The 19,818-nt window shown below is 41.4% G+C and overlaps 1 protein-coding gene across 3 annotated transcripts in view; it reads right to left on the bottom strand.

The window, feature by feature from the left end:
- Positions 1-19,818, bottom strand: part of lrrc2 (leucine rich repeat containing 2) — a 57,429-nt gene that overhangs the window by 34,669 nt on the left and 2,942 nt on the right. For 2 of the 3 annotated variants that reach the window (XR_012102059.1, XM_073071576.1), the window contains exons 2-4: positions 7,038-7,192; positions 2,972-3,197; positions 1,353-1,509 (exon numbers count right to left, since the gene is read on the bottom strand). Coding sequence is in view for 2 of the 3 variants with exons in the window: in XM_073071576.1 (XP_072927677.1) it covers positions 1,353-1,509; positions 2,972-3,197; positions 7,038-7,162 (508 nt within the window). In the remaining variant the exon portion in view is untranslated. The remainder of the gene's footprint in view (positions 1-1,352; positions 1,510-2,971; positions 3,198-7,037; positions 7,193-19,818) is intronic. The other variant, XM_073071588.1, reaches the window with a different exon arrangement.

Raw genomic sequence — 19,818 nt, 5'->3', positions numbered from 1 at the left:
AGGAATAGTTTATATTTTGGGTCAAAATACCCTGCATCAGGACTGAGTCTGTAGAGGGAAGAGGGCAGAGGGGGAGAAGGGGAAGGGAAGGTTGTGAGATAGGGATCACCATGTGATTGGTGGACTGAGGATGGGTGAAGGATGATGGGCAGATCCCTCACAACCATCCATGGTCCTAAACAGCCCTCCTAGGAGAAGCAAAGATTCACATGCCCCTGCTCCAGCCTTGTTTACAGCAGTTGGTGTTTCCCTTGTGGTTTCTCCACATCAGCCAGACCAAGCACCGACTAGGCAATCAATTTGAAAAGCATCAATACTCTGTCTCCAGTGGCCACTCCAAACTCCCAGGTGTATGCCATTTCAACTCCACTTCCTGTTCCTAAACCCAACTCATCTGTCTTTCCTCTTTCTTCTCCACAACCAGGGTGAGGTCAGTGCAGACTAGAGGAATGACACTACATATTCCACCTCTGTTCCAGTCTATATCCCAATGCTGTAGACGTTGAATTTTCCAATGTCAGGAAATGATTCCCTCCCGTGTTTACACCCTTCCCCTCTCCTTCCAGTCTACCTCCAGTTCTTCCTGTTTTGTCTCCTTTCCCATTTCCTCTCAGCCTCCCCATCATCCCCATATCCCTATCCCCCCCCCCCCATTCCATTCACTTCTTACCCTCATATTTTATCCATTGGATTTCTTTATAACCTATCTGGTTTCATCCGCTCTTCACTTCTGCCCCAACGGTTCCTATTATCGCCTTCCGTACTGTGAGCCCTTTCATTCCTTTTTATCACAAGGACACAGCTGTCTCCACCTTCTCCCTCCTCTCTCCCACCTGTCTCCATCTCCTGTTTTACTGTTGGCTCCACCTTCTCATTCACTTACATTTGATTCCTATTTTCACCCTCCCTCCCTTATTGAGCACCCTCTGCCCCATCATCCTTCACCCCTTCTCAGTCTACCGTTCATTGACAGGCCCCAGTCTCACAACTCCCCCTCTCCTCACTCTCTTCACTCTCCACACTCAATCCTGATGCAGGATTTGAACCTGCCAATTCCTTCCTTGCAAACCCTCCCCAACACACCCCACTCCGCACAACCCAAAGCTATTTAACCAGTCAGGTTCCTATTCATTGCTCTAAATTCTAATATCTGCAGACTGTGTCTCTAGTTATACAAATTCCGTGAATTATATTTGAGTAATTCATAAATAAATAGACTAACTTTAGTATTTACTTCATAGAAGTATATAATTTAAAGTGGCAGGCACCCAACTTAACATGTATGTATATCCCTGAATTTAAGAACAAATTCAAACCCAGTTCCTCAGCAAAACGTTAGTGTTTTTTTTTACCTATTTCAGCTGGAAGCTCCTTGATACAATTCCGGGATAAATCCATTACAATCAGATCCTGGAACATGATAATGAATGATGGAATGATTTCTATGCTTGTTTTCTTAATATGCCACTCTCTGAGATAAGTCTTCTCCGTTAAGGATTCAGGAACCTCCTGCCATAAGTACATAAGGTACAATCACATCAGAAAGTAAACTACCTCTAAACTATCTAGCAATGATTTGGATACAATTGGTTCATTGTGTGGAACAGCCAACCCCATAGATGACAGCTATGTCTGCTCATAAATCTCCAATAAGTAGCCTTATTTCTTAAAGGGTGCGTGTTATTAACATTTATAAAATATCAAAAATATTTTATGTTATTTTTAACTCTTTAAATTTGAATATTCCCCTAACTCCCAATTAATGTTGAACCGCTACATTCTCACAACAGTCTCCCTAATGTTGCACCTTCATTAATTTGTTCTCTTTACCTGAGCCAATGAAAGCAAGGAATATATTCTAATCATTTCAGTAAACTGTGAAGCCAAGTAAGAATGCAAGTACTGTTAATTGCTGAATTGACATTGATGCAATAGCTCCATGTGTTTCAGCTAAATGTCTGGATGTTATCTACGACATCATGGCTCTTGCACCTATGTCTACCCACACGGCACTTTCTCTGTGGCTGTAACAGTATTTTACTATTGTTTTTCTCTTGGTACTCATGATGATTAATTGATGTGCCTATATTGGAATATTCTGTCTGGATGTTGCACAAAACAAAGTTTTTCACTCTATTTCAGTACTTGAGACAATAATAAACCATTGGCCAGTTACTGTTACCATCTGATTATAGTTCAAAGCATCGTCACTGGAATTCAGAAGAATGAAAGGGGATCTAATTGAAACCCCTTGAATGTTGAAAGACCTTGACAGAGTAGATTTGGAAAGGATGTTTCCTATGGTTGACAAGTCTAAGACCAGAAGACACAGCCTCAGAATAGAGGGATGACCATTTAGAATGGAGAGCAGGAGGAATTTCTTTAGCCAGCGAGTGGTGAATCTGTGGAATTCATTGCCACAGGTGGCTGTGGAGACCAAATCATTGAGTAAATTTAAGGCCGCGGTGGATAAATTCTTGATTAGTCAGGATATGGGGAGAAAGGGGGGCTGGGGATTGGGGCTGAGAAGGAAATGATTCTGTCATGATGAAATGGTGGAGCAGGCTCAATGGGCCAGATGGCCTCATTATGCTCCTATATCTTAAGGCCTTATGGTTTTATTATCCAGCACAGTCAAAAACGTTGCATCAACAATGTTAAGACAGAACAGACCCTCTACTCAGAACTGACATATGTAGAAACTTTGCCTAACAGGTTACAGATGCCATGGTACAAATTTCTTATTTCTCGAGAAGTGTACATATATAGTCATATGTTAAAGGAAAAATTATGTGGCCAATATATATTAAACAGTGGATTCTGTTTACCCAGATCATTCGAGTTGCCTTAATCCTGATTCAACTTGGAACTTCTTTTGACTATTCTATTGTATTCCAATATCAGTAGCTGGATACAGAAAGAAATCGATCCACTGTTCAATAGGAAGTAAATTCTGTTAAACACAACAAACCTTCCATTCCAGTCCTTGCAGTTCAAAAATAAATCTTTTGTCCTTTGTTATGGTGTTTGTTGTCAAGTCCAGAAAATTTAGGAGCTGAGTGTTCTTTCCAAGTTTGCTTTTCAAGTGTTGCATTTGAACTTTCATTTCACCATTCTTTCCATCTTTGTCCCGCTCAATGTAACTCTTAATGGCTCTTCTTCTACGCTCAAGTCTCTGTGTCCATTCCTCATTGACCCTTAAATAAGAGATAATCAAATGAAATTGAGTCTTGTATTATTTCTATGAATTAGTGCAAATATTGTCTTAATTACAGATGTGTGACTGATAGATAGATAGATAGATAGATAGATAGATAGATAGATAGATAGATATTTTATTCATCCCCATGGGGAAATACAACTTTTTTCCAATGTCCCATACACTTGTTGTAGCAAAACTAATTACATACAATACTTAACTCAGTAAAAAATATGATATGCATCTAAATCACTATCTCAAAAAGCATTAATAATAGCTTTTAAAAAGTTCTTAAGTCCTGGCGGTTGAATTGTAAAGCCTAATGGCATTGGGGAGTATTGACCTCTTTATCCTGTCTGAGGAGCATTGCATCGATAGTAACCTGTCGCTGAAACTGCTTCTCTGTCTCTGGATGGTGCTATGTAGAGGATGTTCACAGTTTTCCATAATTGACCGTAGCCTACTCAGCGCCCTTCGCTCAGCTACCGATGTTAAACTCTCCAGCACTTTGCCCACGACAGAGCCCGCCTTCCTTACCAGCTTATTAAGACGTGAGGCGTCCCTCTTCTTAATGCTTCCTCCCCAACACGCCACCACAAAGAAGAGGGCGCTCTCCACAACTGACCTATAGAACATCTTCAGCATCTCACTACAGACATTGAATGACGCCAACCTTCTAAGGAAGTACAGTCGACTCTGTGCCTTCCTGCACAAGGCATCTGTGTTGGCAGTCCAGTCTAGCTTCTCGTCTAACTGTACTCCCAGATACTTGTAGGTCTTAACCTGCTCCACACATTCTCCATTAATGATCACTGGCTCCATATGAGGCCTAGATCTCCTAAAGTCCACCACCATCTCAATGGTCTTGGTGATATTGAGATGCAGGTAGTTTGAGTTGCACCATATCACAAAGTCCTGTATCAGTTTCCTATACTCCTCCTCCTGTCCTTTCCTGACACACCCCACTATGGCCGTGTCATCAGCGAACTTCTGCACATGGCAGGACTCCGAGTTATATTGGAAGTCTGATGTGTACAGGGTGAACAGGACCGGAGAGAGTACGGTTCCCTGCGGCGCTCCTGTGCTGCTGACCACCGTGTCAGACCTACAGTCTCCCAACCGCACATACTGAGGTCTATCTGTCAAGTAGTCCACTATCCAATCCACCATGTGAGAGTCTACTACCATCCCCGTTAGTTTGTGCCTTAAGATCTTGGGCTGGATGGTGTTAAAGGCACTAGAGAAGTCAAGGAATGTAATCCTCACAGCACAACTGACCCCATCTAGGTGAGAGAGTGATTTGTGCAGCAAATACGTGATAGCATCCTCCACTCCCACCTTCTCCTTATACGCAAACTGAAGAGGATCCTGGGCGTGCCTGGTTTGTGGCCTCAGATACTGTATTATCAGCCGCTCCATGGTCTTCATCACGTGCGACGTCAAGGCAACAGGTCTGAAGTCATTCAACTCCTTTGGTTGTGGTTTCTTCGGTACCGTTACTGTTGGCAAACTGGTTCTGATGTGGCATATGTGCACACACATAGTGCAAGTTGTACTGCTGCCACATTGATCATTAATAATGGAAAAGTGACTATCTTTTGATCCTGCCTCAAGCTCCATTCCTTTCACCTCTCCTGCCTATTAGAGCCTGCATTGCAACAAAGCAGGTATAAGTTTAGTCATCCTATAACAGGAAAGTCATCATTAAACTGGAAAGAGTGCAAAGATTGACAAGGATGCTGCCAGGACTTGAGGGTCTAGGTTATAGAGTGAGGTTGAGCAGGCAAGGACTTTATTCATTGGAATATAGGTTGAGGGGTGACCTTGAAGAGGTCACCAGGGGTATAGAAAGAGTTAACGTACATAGTCTTTTTTTGTCCAGGAAGGTGAACTAAAAACTAGAGAACATAAGTTTAAGGTGAGAGGTGAAATACTTCAAAGAGATCTAAGGAGCAACTTCTTCATGCAGAGGATGGTACATCATAAGATAAGATGATAAGACATAGGAGAAGAATTGGGCCACTTGGCCCATCGAGTCTGTTCTACCATTCAATCATGGTTGACCCTTTTTCCCCTCCTCAGCCCCACTCCCTGGCCTTCTCCTCGTAATCTTTGATGCCGCATCCAATCAAGAGCCTATCAAGCTCTGCCTTAAATACACCCAATGACCTGGCCTCCACAGCTGCCTGTGGTAATAAATTCCACAAATTCACCACACTCTGACTAAAGAAATCTCCCTGCATCTCTGTTTTAAGTGGACGCCCCTCTATCCTGAGGCCGTGCCCTCTTGTCCTTGACTCCCCCACCATGGGAAACATCCTTTCCACATCTATTCTGTCTAGGCCTTTCAACATTCGAAAGGTTTCAATGAGATCCCCCTATATGTAAATAACATCTAAAAGACACTTGGATAAGTATTTAGATTGGAGTAGATAATAGGGATATTTAGCAAATATAGGCAGATCTAGCTTGGCGGGGACCATGGTTGCCGTGGAAGAGTTGGGCCTAAGGGCCTATTTTCATGCTGTGTCACTGACTCTATAACCCTCTGAATGATGTACTTCATGAGCTCCTCCATTTTCAGGATCTATGCAAAATAATTCCTCTAAAGTATGTTAATGAAAGCTTCATAATGTCATAATTCAACAAATGCCTTTAATCTGTAAGTGAATGGCTTTAAACGTTTAAACATTAATCCTTTCAAACTTCCATCAGTGAGAGATTAAAATAAAATTCTCAGTGAGTCGGACAGCACCTGTGGAGGAAAAGTCAATGTTTCAAATCAAGACCCCCGCTGAGGACTGAGAGTGTAGAGGGGAGATGGCCAGTATAAAGAGGGGAGGCAGGAGCTGGCAGATGATAGGTAGATCCAATTGAGGAGGGGTGATGGGCAGGTGGAACCATTTGTGGGAGGTAAGGGTGAAGATGACAATGGGAGGTGATTACTTGAGATAGCAAAAGGTCATAGATTATGGAATTTGATAAGAAAGGAAGTTGATGAATGGAAGCAGATAAGGGAGAGATGCTGGGCAAATGGAAACAGTAATAGGGGGCTGAAGGTGAGCATAGGGGACCAAGTAGGTAGTGTGTTTGGGTGATAGGTAGATGGAACCAGGTAGTAGGGGGTGTAGGAGGTAGGGATATGGAAAGCAGAGGGTATGAGAGGGTGGGTGGATCAGAAGGAGAGAGAAAGGAACAGAGGAAGTATGGGTTACTTGAATTTGGACTATTCAATGTCCGTGCCATTGGATTTAGCCTATCCATGTGGAATAAGGTGGTGTTCTCCTAGTTCAAGTTGGCCTTGCCCTGGCACTGGAAGAAGCCAGAGACTCATAGGTTAATGTGGGAATGGGGAGGGGAACTGTAATAGCTGGCAAATGGGAGCCTCTGTGGATTGAGCAGAGATGTTCAACCAAGATGTTGCCCAGTCTGTGCTTGGTCTCGTCAATGTGGAGGAGGCCGTATCAGGAGCACTGAATGCAACTGAACAGGTTGGAGGAGGTACATGTGTTATGTCTGCCTTATCTGGAAAGGCTGTTTAGGTCCCTGGAAGGTGGTGATGAAGGAGTTGCACCTGCCTTGGTTGCAGAGGAATGTGCCAGAGGACAGAGAGAGATAGGTAGAGAGGGATGAATGAACCAGGGAGGAGCTGAGAGAGTTATCCGTGCTTAAAGCAGAAATGGGCAGGGAAAGAAAGAGAAACAGAAAATATGTTTTTGGTTAGCAATGCAGATCATGACCATTTTGCTACTGATTTGATTTTGATAAAGAATTTGAACATTGTTTAAAGGGCAATACAGTACATTTTAATTTAGTGTAAACAACCAAGGGAACTTACTTCACTAATGCACTTTGCTCCTGCCTTTCCCTCTCTTTTCTTTGCCGCTCTTTATGTTTTTTTATTCTTCCTTCCCAAATACTTCTTACAGAAGACAGGTCAAAAACAACTACAACAGGAGCCATTTTGGAGTCTTCCAATTGTTGCTGTACACTCTGCAGTTAGAACAATACAAAAAGAGTTGAACAATTCGGGTTCAAATGAAAGTGAGCAATCAGGAGCAAGGCCCTTCCATGAACATGATTAACCATATTTATGGCAAAAACATACTCCCCCAAAGTGGTCACTTTAGCTTCTTATAATTTATATTTTTTTAAAAACTCTCCTTTCTTCTCTGATTTTTCTACTCCATACTGTTATTTGCCCTAAAGCAGTCTTGCCATTCGGAATATCTGTCAATCTTGCATTACCCAACGTGCACTACAGTTCATGACTTGGTGAGTCTTACTTCACTTGACCACAGAGCTACCTTAAGTCATGATCTGATTGCTATTGCAAGTTTTGTTCAATATGAAACAGAAATTATTCCGACAATGTTACACCTGTAAAGTAAATTCAAATTGACAAATAAGTCTTATCAAATACTGCAAAAGTTTTATATTCACCATAGGCTCTAAAACTTTTTCCTGTATTATATACTAAGGATTAGAGTTTTATACCTGAACAACAGTGAGAGATTTGGGCTCAACATGTGTTCAAAAATGTTTTGATTATTTAACAAGTTTTTGTAATGCACGTTTATATTATAATAAGCATTATACCTTTAGAGAACAATCAGTAAGATATGGTTTATGGGCATTTGTTACACTGATTTGCATTTAAAAGTTGTTTTGTACTTTAAAGTGGCAATCACTGAAATAAAACTATGAATTACTGGAAATATTCAGCAGGTCAGGCCACATCTGTAGGAATAGACGCATAGTTAATTTTTTAGGTTAAATAATAGCTTTATCGTTGTCCAGCAGTCATGCTCTCTTTGTATGATCTCGGGGTACATAACCATATATGATCATTCACATCAGTAGAGTTGTCTTTGTAAATTCAAACCTGAAACCAGACTGTGTACAGTTCTGGTCACCACTCTAATGCGAGAGCGTAGAGTTATATGGTAGAGCTTCAACATCCTAGGATAGTATGTTTCAGAAGAGAAACTGCAGAGGCTGGACTTGGTAAAGGAGGCAGAGAGGGGGATCTGATGGATGTGAAGTATACAAACTTGAATTGTAAAGCATACCCCAGACCAAGTGGCAGTAAATGGCGTTTACTGTACATAGATAGGTACCTGCTGGTTGGCAGTAAATGGGATTTACTGTATATAGATCGGTACCAGCTGGTTGGCAGTAAATGGGATTTACTGTACAGTATATGCCCATGGTCTGTTTTTTTTATTAATTATAGTATTGTCTGCACTGTTGTAACTATATGTTAACTATAACTATATGTAACTATGTGGTTTTGTGTAGGTCTTGTAGCTTTAGTTTTTGGTTTGTTGGGTGGTAGAGTTGGTCTCTTGACTTGGTGTGTCTGGGTAGTCTTGTTTTGTCTGGTGGGTTTGCAGCTCCTTTCCGGAGAACGCGCTAAGACGGTAGCGTGATATTAATACGCAGCAGCCTCTCCAGACTCTGGATTTGGGGATTACCAAACGTTATGTGGATTTTCTGGTGTTGTCTGCTTTGTCGTGTGCTTTTGTGATATTCTGGAGGAACGTTGTCTCATTTTTTAACTGCATTGCGTTTGTGGTTTATTTTTTTAATTTTTTTTATTGAAGGTTCATCATCAAACAAACATTTCCATAAGATGTATTTCAGACATTGTACATATATATCATATAAACATATATATCACAAATCTCCACAAAGTATTTATCTGAGGGATACACTTAGTTTGTGGTTTCTAAATGACAATAAACTGAAACTGAACTGTACTGAACTGAACTGATATAGGTAGGTACCTGCTGGTTGGCATGGTCATCATGGGTTGAGGAACCTATTTCTGTTTAGTATCTGTATGCTACATTGACTTTGGAACATACAAGGAGTGATTGATAAGTTCATGGCCTAAGGTAGAGGGAGTCAATTTTAGAAAACCTAGCACGTTTTATTTTCAACATAGTCCCCTTCTACATTTATACACTTAGTCCAGCAGTCATGAAGCATACGGATCTTGGACCTCCAGAAAGTGTCCACAGGTGGGTGATTGATAAGTTTGTGGCCTAAGGTAGAAGGAGATGAGTTATACAGCTCTCGTTACATGCACATGGAGGTCAACTCTTTGAGTGATTATGCAGAAAGTTTGAAGTTAATAACTCATCAGTTAACTAATCATCAGGGGTGATTGATAAGTTTGTGGTCTTGGAGATGAAACTTCAAACTTTCTGCATAATCACTCAAAGAGTTGACCTGCATGTGCATGTAATGAGAGCTGTATAACTCATCTCCTTCTACCTTAGGCCACAAACTTATCAATCACCCATCTGTGGACACTTTCTGGAGGTCCAAGATCCGTATGCTCCATGACTGTTGGACTAAGTGTGTAGGAGGGGACTATGTTGAAAAATAAATGTGCTAGGTTTTCTAAAATTGACTCCTTCTACCTTAGGCCACAAACTTATCAATCACCCCTCGTACAAATGTTACAACAAAGATACAGTTTGTCAACTTTTTTTTACTATTAAAGTAAATTATAGATCTTCTGTGTCTCAACTACATTTGTTCCAGGTCTCCAATGCCCTCAAGCTCAGAAATGAAAGCTCCAGTTGAGCCATTTATGAGGGAAAAAAACTCAGTTTTCCACTCCTCCTTTTGTAATGAATTTCTTCCTTGTTCGCTCATAAATGGGCTAAATTTAAGATTATCCCTCCTTATTCTTGATTCATTCAAAATAGGGTAAGATCCTCACTCTCTAAAACAGAGGTTCCTAATCTGGGGTCCATGGACCCCCACAGTTAACAGTAGGGGTCCTGGCCCTGATCTAAAATTAAAAATAGAAATGCTCAACAGTTCCGGCTTCTGTGGAAATTGATACATGTTCAATGTAATAGAACCAAGACAATTCAAATATCAAAAATATGGCTTAAGTTTCAGAGAAGGAGAAGGGCTGGAGAGAACAAGGGGGATGTCTTTGGGGGGGGGGGAATCAAGGGAGTCTGAATGACACAAATGACTGAGAGGTATCAATGAAGGGTCTCAATCAGAGGTGGACAACCTAGTGGAGATTTAAGCAGAAGGAGGTGAATGAAAACAGAGGAAGGAGGAGAAAGTAATGATGAAACTATAACTGGGGCAGCAAAACACTTTGAATGCTGGAGACATGAAATTGAAAGAACATACCAGGAAATATCTACAGGGTAAGAGAAAGAAAAAAAAGAAGGCAAAAAGAAAACATCAGGTCTTCCAATATTGTAAAGGCTGGACACCTGAAATGATCAATTTCATTAAATTCTGAGGATTCAAATGTGTCTAGTCAAATGATGCCATTCTTCAGCCTTACAACCAATCTATTGAACAGTGTGAATGTCAAAGACAGAGAGGATAGAATGGGAATGTGATGGGGAATTAAAGTGATAGACAACTGGAAGCTCAGGGTCCTTGCAGACTGAATGGAAAAATTCTGCAAAACAGTCACCAAAAACTGTGTTTGACCCTTCCAATAAAGGGGTGACCACATAACAGCCAGTGAAAACATACTAAGCTGCTTCATCTGATAGAATTCCCATAACTTAGTCCTTCCTAATATGTGACCAAGTTGTTATTCCCAAGCCACCACACCTAAATTTGAATTTACAAAGTTGTGTAATATTTAGAGATACAGCACAGTAACAGGCCCTTCCTCCCAGCCCAGTGAGCTAGCACCACTCGTTACACCCATCTGACCAATTAACGTCTTTGGAAACGTAGGAGGAAACCAGAACACCCGGAGGAAACACACACCGTCATGGGGACAACACACACACTTCTTGCAGAGAGTACTGGAATTGAACCCATGTTGTTGGCACTGTAATAGATTTTACTAACTGCTATGCTATTGTGCCAAGCTAATACGTTAGTATAGTCTGGGGGATATTAATCTGCAGCTCTTCACTTGGACTTCTCTGGAGAAAATGGATGTAAAATATCCAAGGAACTTTTCAGAAAGAAGAGAGGTCTTCTAATTAACGATGGTTCATCCACAACCCACATCACATCTGTTGTAAGATCTTTAATAGTCAAAATTGCTGATGCATTTGGTTGTGTTGGCACTGCACCAATTAGTATGTTTACATGGAGCGCAGCCAAAGAAAGCAGCATCCATCATCAAATAACATCCAAGCCGCGACCTCTTCATGCTACTGGCATTGAGCAGGAGGTTACAGAAGCCTTAGGTCCTACACCACTAGGTTCAGCAACAGTTATTACCCTACAACCATCTACCTCCTGAATATCTGCTCCTATGGCTTATGTGTAGGGCTCTCAGTACCAGTAACTGTGGTGTTAATTGTTCAGGCTAACAAAATGGCTTCTCTGTAATGTTACTTAATGCTGTAATGGGTTTCTGTATCTGGATTGTTTGGGTTATAACTGTAGATAAGGGGGGAACTAACCAATGGAGAATTGTTACACTATCTGGTATCTGTGAGCTGAGCAGGAGTTCGTGGTCTTTTTCGGGAGGTGAGTGAGGAGGACGGACATGTGAGGAGCGGACAGAGGTTCCAGGGCAGCAGATACTGGACGTTGGCGGTTCAGACGGTGGCCAAAGGCTCAGAAGGTCGTTGTGGATGGAGCCAGAGGCGTGAGCTCCAATGTATTAAAATATTATGTGCACAAACTGATAAACTTACTGATTTGGCACCTTTAGGTTATCTGTTTCTACTAACCCATCACTAAGAAATAACTATAAAGTTGTAATTATTTACTCACCTTTGGTGTATTGTCTGATATTTATGTTGCAGGCGTGTACTGGGGGGGGGGGGGCATTACACCGTATTTACACCAAAGTATTGCACTATTGGTTCACCCCAGGTGAACGGGGTAAACTGGGGACACAGACGTTACATAAGACATAGGAGCAGGAGTAGGCCAGTTGGTCTATTGAGTCTGCTCTGCCATTCCATCATAGCTGATTTATTACCTTCTCAAGCCTATTTTTCTCTCTTCTCCCTATAACCTTTGACACACTCAAGGCAACTTTGACTCAATCAAGAACTTGTCAACCTCCACTTTAAATATTCACAGCCCTCCATGGCAAAGAAATGCACAGATTCACCGCCCTCTGGCTAAAGAAATTCCTCCTCATCTCTGTTATGGAGAGACATCCTTCTATTCTGAGGTTGTGCCCACTGGTCCTAGACACCTCACTATAGGAAACATCCTCTCCACATCCACTCTATATAGGACCCCCTCATTCTTTTAAACTTGAGCAAGTATTGGCCTGGAGCCACCAAATGCACCTCATATGTTAACCCTTTCATTCATCATTCTAGTAAACCTCCTCTGGACCCACTCCAATACCAGCAAATCCTTTCTTAGAGAGGAGGCCCAAAACTGCTCACCATATTCCAAGTGCAGCCTGACCAATATCTTATAAAGCCTCAGCATTATACCTTTGCTTTTATATTCTAGTCCTCTTGAAATGATTGCTAACATTGCATTTACCTTCCTTATAATCGACTCAACCTGCAAGCTAACATTTATGGAATCCTGCACTAGGTCTACCAAGTCCCTTTGAACCTCTGATTTCTGAATTTTCTACCCATTTAGAAAAAAGTCTATGCCTTTATTCCTTCTACCAAAGTGCATGACCTTACAGTTCCCTATACTGCATCAGCCGCTTCTTTACCCGTTCTCCTAATCTGACCAAGTCCTTCTGCTCCCTTCACCTACCTTTGTATCATCTGTAAACTTGATCACTAAGCCATCAATTCCATCATCCTGATCAATGACATCTAATGTGAAAAGAAGCGGTCCCAACACCGACCCCTGGAGAACACTACTACTCACCAGCAGCCAACCAGAGAAGGACCACTTTATTCCCACTCTTTGCTTCCTGCCAGTCAGCCAGTCTTCTATCCATGATAACTTCAGTCACCGCTACTCTGAACTGATTCTACCAACTATAGACTCAGTTTCAAGGATTCTTTACAACTCATTCTCAGTAAAAAAAATATTTGCAGTTTGTCTTCTTTCGGTTGTTCTTCAATTTTGTCTGTTACTGTATAGCTTTTTCATATAATTCTATAGTATTTCTTTTTCCCTGCAAGAAAATTAATCTCAAGGTGCTATATGGTAACATATACAGTACATTCTTTGATAATAAATTTGATTTGAACTTTGAACTCTGAACTATGTAACAACAATAATACTTCATAGTTAACACGAGGAAATCTGCAGATGCTGGAAATTCAAGCAACACACACAAAATGCTGGTGGAATGCAGCAGGCCAGGCAGCATCTATAGGAAGAAACACTGTCAACGTTTCGGGCTGAGACCCTTCGTCCGGACTAACTGAAAGGAAAGATAGTAAGACATCTGAAAGTAGGAGGGGGAGGGGGAATGCGAAATGATAGGAGCAGACCGGAGGGGGTGGGGTGAATCTAAGAGCTGGAAAGTGATTGGCAAAAGGGATACAGAGCTGGAGAAGGGAAAGGATCATGGGACGGGAGGCCTAGGGAGAAAGAAAGGGGGAGGGGAGCACCAGAGGGAGATGGAGAACAGGCAGATTGATGGGCAGAGAGAGAGAAAAAAAAGGGGAGGGGGAAAAGCTAAATATATCAGGGATGGGGTAAGAAGGGGAGGAGTGGCATTAATGGAAGTTAGAGAAGTCAATGTTCATACCATCAGGTTGGAGGCTACCCAGATGGTATATAAGGTGTTGTTCCTCCAACCTGAGTGTGGCTTCATCTTGACAGTAGAGGAAGCTATGGGTAGCCTCCAACCTGATAATCCTTTCCCTTCTCCAGCTCTGTATCCCTTTTGCCAATCACCTTTCCAGCTCATAGCTTCACCCCTTCCTCTCCGGTCTTCTCCTATCATTTCACATTTCCCCCTCCCCCCACTACTTTCAAATCTCTTACTATCTTTCCTTTCAGTTAGCCTTGACGAAGGGTCTCGGCCCGAAATGTCGACAGTGCGTCTTCTTATAGATGCTGCCTGGCCTGCTGCATTTCACCAGCATTTTGTGTGTGTTGCTAATACTTAATAGTAAATAATTTTCTTAGAGATTTATGATTTAAATTAAGATAAAACTCAGGGTATTTAATGTTTCTCTTTCAAATAAAACTATTAACATTTATTAGAATATTTCTGCAATTAGCTTTCCATCTGTAACTCGATCCCAAGGTTAAAACTCTTCTGTGAATGTCAGCTCGTCAGTTGGCAGTTCATCTGCAGACTGACCTAACGGAAATGGAATGGACAGAAGCAGCGATGCCTTGGCCAAGTGTTTCTGCTCAGAATTCTGGCTTAGTCATCTTCATGTCGCTGGTGCCTGAGCGGGAAAGATCCATGCTGAAACCTGGATCTTTCCCGATTACGATGAACTGAATTGGATCGGCATTGCTGTTAAGCTGGATTACAAAAAGTGAGGCTGGTAGGATTTGCTGAGGGGTTAACTCTGAGCTGCTAACCAGCAGGAATTTGTGTGAACTGGGCTCTGGACCGGATCGGCCAAGCAGTTTCATCTCTGTAAACGTATACAAGCCGTTGATGGTCACCATCTCAACTTCGATATTACAACCATGACGATTTGAACAGATATCTGAATGGAGTTAACAAGAAATTAATCCTTTCAGAAGAGGACGTAATATCTCCGGAAAACATAAACAAGTTTTTGAATGAAAATTTGGTACACATTTTTTAAAAATAGAGTTTGTATGGATTTGTTTCAAAGCAATAGTAATTTTTAGGGATTACAGAAGGTTCAAATGACAAAACAAAAAAGTTTAAATTTACAGCACATGGAGATCACTCATGGTGATACAGCCTTGCAACTAAAGGTCCGGATTTGATTTTTCACCAGTGCTAAATTATTCAACTCTGCTATAATTGTCCTCAGTGGTCTTCAAAGTAACTTTTTGCAAGGCAAACATATTAACTAAATTTCTTTTTATTCTCATTCAACAAAGGGGCTTCACCTCAAAATAAATTTAAACTAGTTCTCTATTTCACTTTCCAGGTGAAGATAGAAACATAGAAAACCTACAGCACAATACAGGCCCTACAGCCCACAATGCTGTGCCAAACATGTCCTTACCTTAGAAATTACCTAGGCTTACCCATAGCCCTCTATTTTTCTAAGCTCCATGTACCTATCCACACGTACAAAAGCTGGATGAACTCAGCAGGTCGGGCAGCATCCGTTGAAATGAGCAGTCAATGTCTCAGCCCGAAATGTTGACTGCCAGTCCTGATGAAGGGTCTCGGCCCGAAACGTTGACTGCTCATTTCAACGGATGCTGCCCGACCTACTGAGTTCATCCAGCTTTTGTATGTGTTGATTTGACCACAGCATCTGCAGTATACTTTGTATGTACCTATCCAGGAGTCTCTTAAAAGACCCTATTGTGTTCATCTCCACCACCGCCACCGGCAGTCCATTCCACGCACTCGCCACTCTCTGCGTAAAAAACTTACCCCTAACATCTCCTCTGTACCTACTTCCAAGCACCTTAAAACTGTGTCCTCTTGTGTTAGCCATTTCAGCCCTGGGAAAAAGCCTCTGACTATCCACATGATCAATGCCTCTCATCATCTTATACACCTCTATCAGGTCACCTCTTATCCTCTGTCGCTCCAAGGAGAAAAGGCCAAGTTCACTCAACCTATTGGCATAAGGCATTCTCGCCAATCCAGGCAACGTCCTTGAAAATCTCCTCTGCACCCTTTCTATAGATTCCACATCGTTCCTACAGTGAGGCTACCAGAATTGAGCACAGTACACCAAGTGGGGTCTGACCAAGGTCTTTTTTTTCCAATCTTTTTTTATTGATTTTTTAAAAAAAAAGTGAATAGAAACAAATCAGAGGAGAAGTTATATCAAATACATAATACAATAAACGTACAAATAACGAAAGGGATGTATACTGTCAAAGTCATGTAAACGTAATATTAGACTATTGCATATAAACAAAGAACCACAACTCCTCTTAGCAATTCGTACAAAAAAAAGACCAAGGTCTTATATAGCTGTTACATTACCTCTCGGCTCTTGAACTCAGTCCCACAGTTGATGATGGCCAATACACCATATGCCTTCTTAATCACACAGTCAACCTGCGCAGCAGCTTTGAGTGTCCTGTGGACTCGGACCCCAAGATCCTTCTGATTCTCCACACTGCCAAGAGTCTTACCATCCATACTATATTCTGCCATAATATTTGACCTACCAAAATTAACCACCTCACACTTATCTGGGTTGAACTCCATCTGCCACTTCTCAGCCCAGTTCTGCATCCTACCAATGTCCTGCTGTAACCTCTGACAGCCCTCCACACTGTCCACAACACCCCTAACCTTTTTGTCATCGGCAAATTTACTAACCCATCCCTCCACTTCCTCATTTAGGTCACTTACAAAAATTATGAAGAGAAGGGTTCCCAGAACAGATCCCTGAGGAACATGATCTGCCTAAAACCACTCTTTGCCTTCTGTGTGCAAACCAGTCCTGAAACCACAAAACAAGGTCCCCGTGCATCCCATGCCTCCTTACTTTCTCAATAAGCCTTGCACGGGGTACCTTATCAAATGCCTTGCTGAAATCCATATACACTACATCTACTGCTCTACCTTTATCAATGTGTTTAGTCACATCCTCAAAAAATTCAATCAGGCTCATAAGGCAGGACCTGCCTTTGACAAAGCCATATTGACTATTCCTAATCATATTAAGCTTCTCCAAATGTTCATAAATCCTGCCTCTCAGGATCTTCTCCATCAACTTACCAACCACTGAAGTAAAATTCACTGGTCTATAATTTCCTGGGCTATCTTCTTGAATCAGGGAACAATATCCGCAACCCTCCAATCCTTCAGAACCTCTCCTGTCCCCATTGATGATGCAAAGATCATTGCCAGAGGCTCAGTAATCTCCTCCCTCACTTTCCACAGTAGCCTGGGGTATAGCTCGTCCAGTCCCAGTGACTTACCAACTTGATGTTTTCCAAAAGCTCCAGCACATCCTCTTTCTTAATATCTATATGCTCAAGCTTTTCAGTCCGCTGTAAGTAATCCCTACAATTGCCAAGATCCTTTTCCGTAGTGAATACTGAAGAAAATATTCATTAAGTACCTCCACTAACTCCTCCGGTTCCATACACACTTTTCCACTGTCATACTCGACTGGCCCTATTCTCTCACATCTTATCCTGTTGCTCTTCACATACTTATACAATGCCTTGGGGTTTCCTTAATCCTGCTTACTAAGGCCTTCTCAAGGCTCCTTCTGGCTCTCCTAATTTCATTCTTATGCTCCTTCCTGCTGGCCTTATAATTTTCTAGATCTCTATCATTAGCTAGATTTTTGAACCTTTCATTAGCTTTTCTTTTCTTCTTGACTATATTTTCATCATGTGTACACCATGGTTCCTGTACCATCCTTTCCCTATCTCATTGGAACCTATCTATGCAGAATTCCACACAAATATCCCCTGAACATTTGTCAAATTTCCCAGCATATATTATTGGATCTTTTTTTTTACAATAAATAAATGAACAAGTATAATGTTTTTGTGTTATTTATTTAATTGGGTTTCTTTATCTAGTTTTACCACTTATATGAAGATCTGATCATATTTTAGGTCATATTTATGCCAAAATAGAGAAAATTCTACATGGTTCATAAACTTTCTAGCACCATTGTGTATAAAATCATGATGGAAATGGATAAGGACACAGTCTTTTTCCCAGGATAAAGGGTGATAAATCTAGAGGGCATATGTTTAAGATGTAAGGAGAAAGATTTAAAAGACATGAGTGGTAACTTTTTACAAAGTGGGTGTTGGGTACATGGAAGGAGCTAGCAGAGGAAGTAGTAGATGCAAGTACAATTACAACTTTTAAAAGATATTTAGACAGGTACATGTATAGGAAATATTTAGAGGGCTAAAGGTCAAATGCCAGCAAATGGGACTAGCTCAGGTAGGCAGCTTGAGCATCATGGACAAGTTGGGTCAAAGACCCTGTTTCTATGTGGTATAATGATGACTCTATGACTAAATGCATATCTACATACATTCAGACAACATGAGGCCAGCCATGTACCAATCCAAACCTCAGTTCCATGTTGCTCTGCAGAATGCATCTCCCATTTGCCAGCAACTGTGGCTCCAGGGAAAATCTGAGCAAAGCTCAAGTTGTGATGCTATTAGAATAAATGGCACACCTAGAAGATTGTAAGGTGGCTGACAGAAGGCAGAACAGTTACTGTACACAGATCAGAGTGATCAGAAATGGACCAGCGTGGACTTGGGACAGAGAAATGGCAAACAATCAAATGTAGAATCATACCTGTGCACAGAATAAAGGTGACCGGCACAACTATTCAGAACTACAACTAAATTGTTTCACTTAGAGGACATTTTAGTCCTTAAACTATGGGAAGAAAGAGGCTCTGGCCTGATAGCCTTGGAGAAGAGGAGTGACTGTTATGGATAAAGGAGCAGAGAACTAACATCTCATGAAGTGATGAAAGAAGGGGGAAGGAAAAGATTATTTGATGGTGACATTAGCAACAAGTGGGAAATAAACATCCCTCAAATATGGAGGCTAATGGAGTGAAGAGAGTGAACAGCTGGGACTAACGTGGAGCTCGGACAGAGAAGAAAGAGCAAGAACAGAGGAGAGAGTTCCTGAGATACATTACCAGTGGGATATTACTTGTGTGAAAGGGAGTTGACATTTGACGTTTAAGTCTGGGAGGTATCATTTGTATTGGCAGATTCGGAGAAACATGAATAAGTAATTGGAGTTCTTTCTGATGGTAGTGTGAGAAGATATAAAACCAATATAACACACTGTAGCCTCGTTATAAATATCTGTGCATAGTTGTTCCCAGAGAGGGAGACACAGACATTCAGAAAATAAAGTGAAGCACCAGAGGTGGCCGCAGCAGAAGAATGAAAGGAAGAGAAAATGTAGTAGAACATAGAACATAGAAAATACAGCACATTACAGGCCCTTTGGCCCACAATGTTGTACTGACCCTTAAACCCTGCCTCCCATATAACCCCCCACCTTAAATTCCTCCATATACTATATAGTATATAGTGAGATTTATATAGTGAATATAAATTTCACTAGAGTATCTGCCTCCACCACTGACTCAGGCAGTGCATTCCATGTACCAACCACTCTCTGAGTAAAAAACCTTCCTCTAATATCCCCCTTGAACTTTCCACCCCTTACCTTAAAGCCATGTCTTCTTGTATTGAGCAGCAGTGCCCTGGGGAAGAGGCACGGGCTGTCCACTCTATCTATTTCTCTTAATATCTTGTATACCTCTATCATGTCTCCTCTCATCCTCCTTCTCTCCAGAGAGTAAAGCCCTAGCTCCCTTAATCTCTGATCATAATGCATACTCTCTAATGAAGTTGATTGAACAGGAGGAGGAAATAAACCCATTGTACACGGTCTCTGAAGTGACAACCAACTGCCTTCACACTCCTATAGATATTTTTTCCAGGTTAATAATATAAAAATATATTATATAAAAATATAAATATTTTTAATTATTTCAATGGAAGTTCATCGACCTGAAATGTTGAGTCTATTTTGTCCTCATAGCTGCCATCTCGTCTACTGAGTGTTTTTA

Source organism: Hemitrygon akajei, chromosome 2, assembly GCF_048418815.1.
Source record: "Hemitrygon akajei chromosome 2, sHemAka1.3, whole genome shotgun sequence".
Lineage (NCBI taxonomy): Eukaryota > Metazoa > Chordata > Chondrichthyes > Myliobatiformes > Dasyatidae > Hemitrygon > Hemitrygon akajei.
This window is presented reverse-complemented; position numbering and strand designations above follow the sequence as displayed.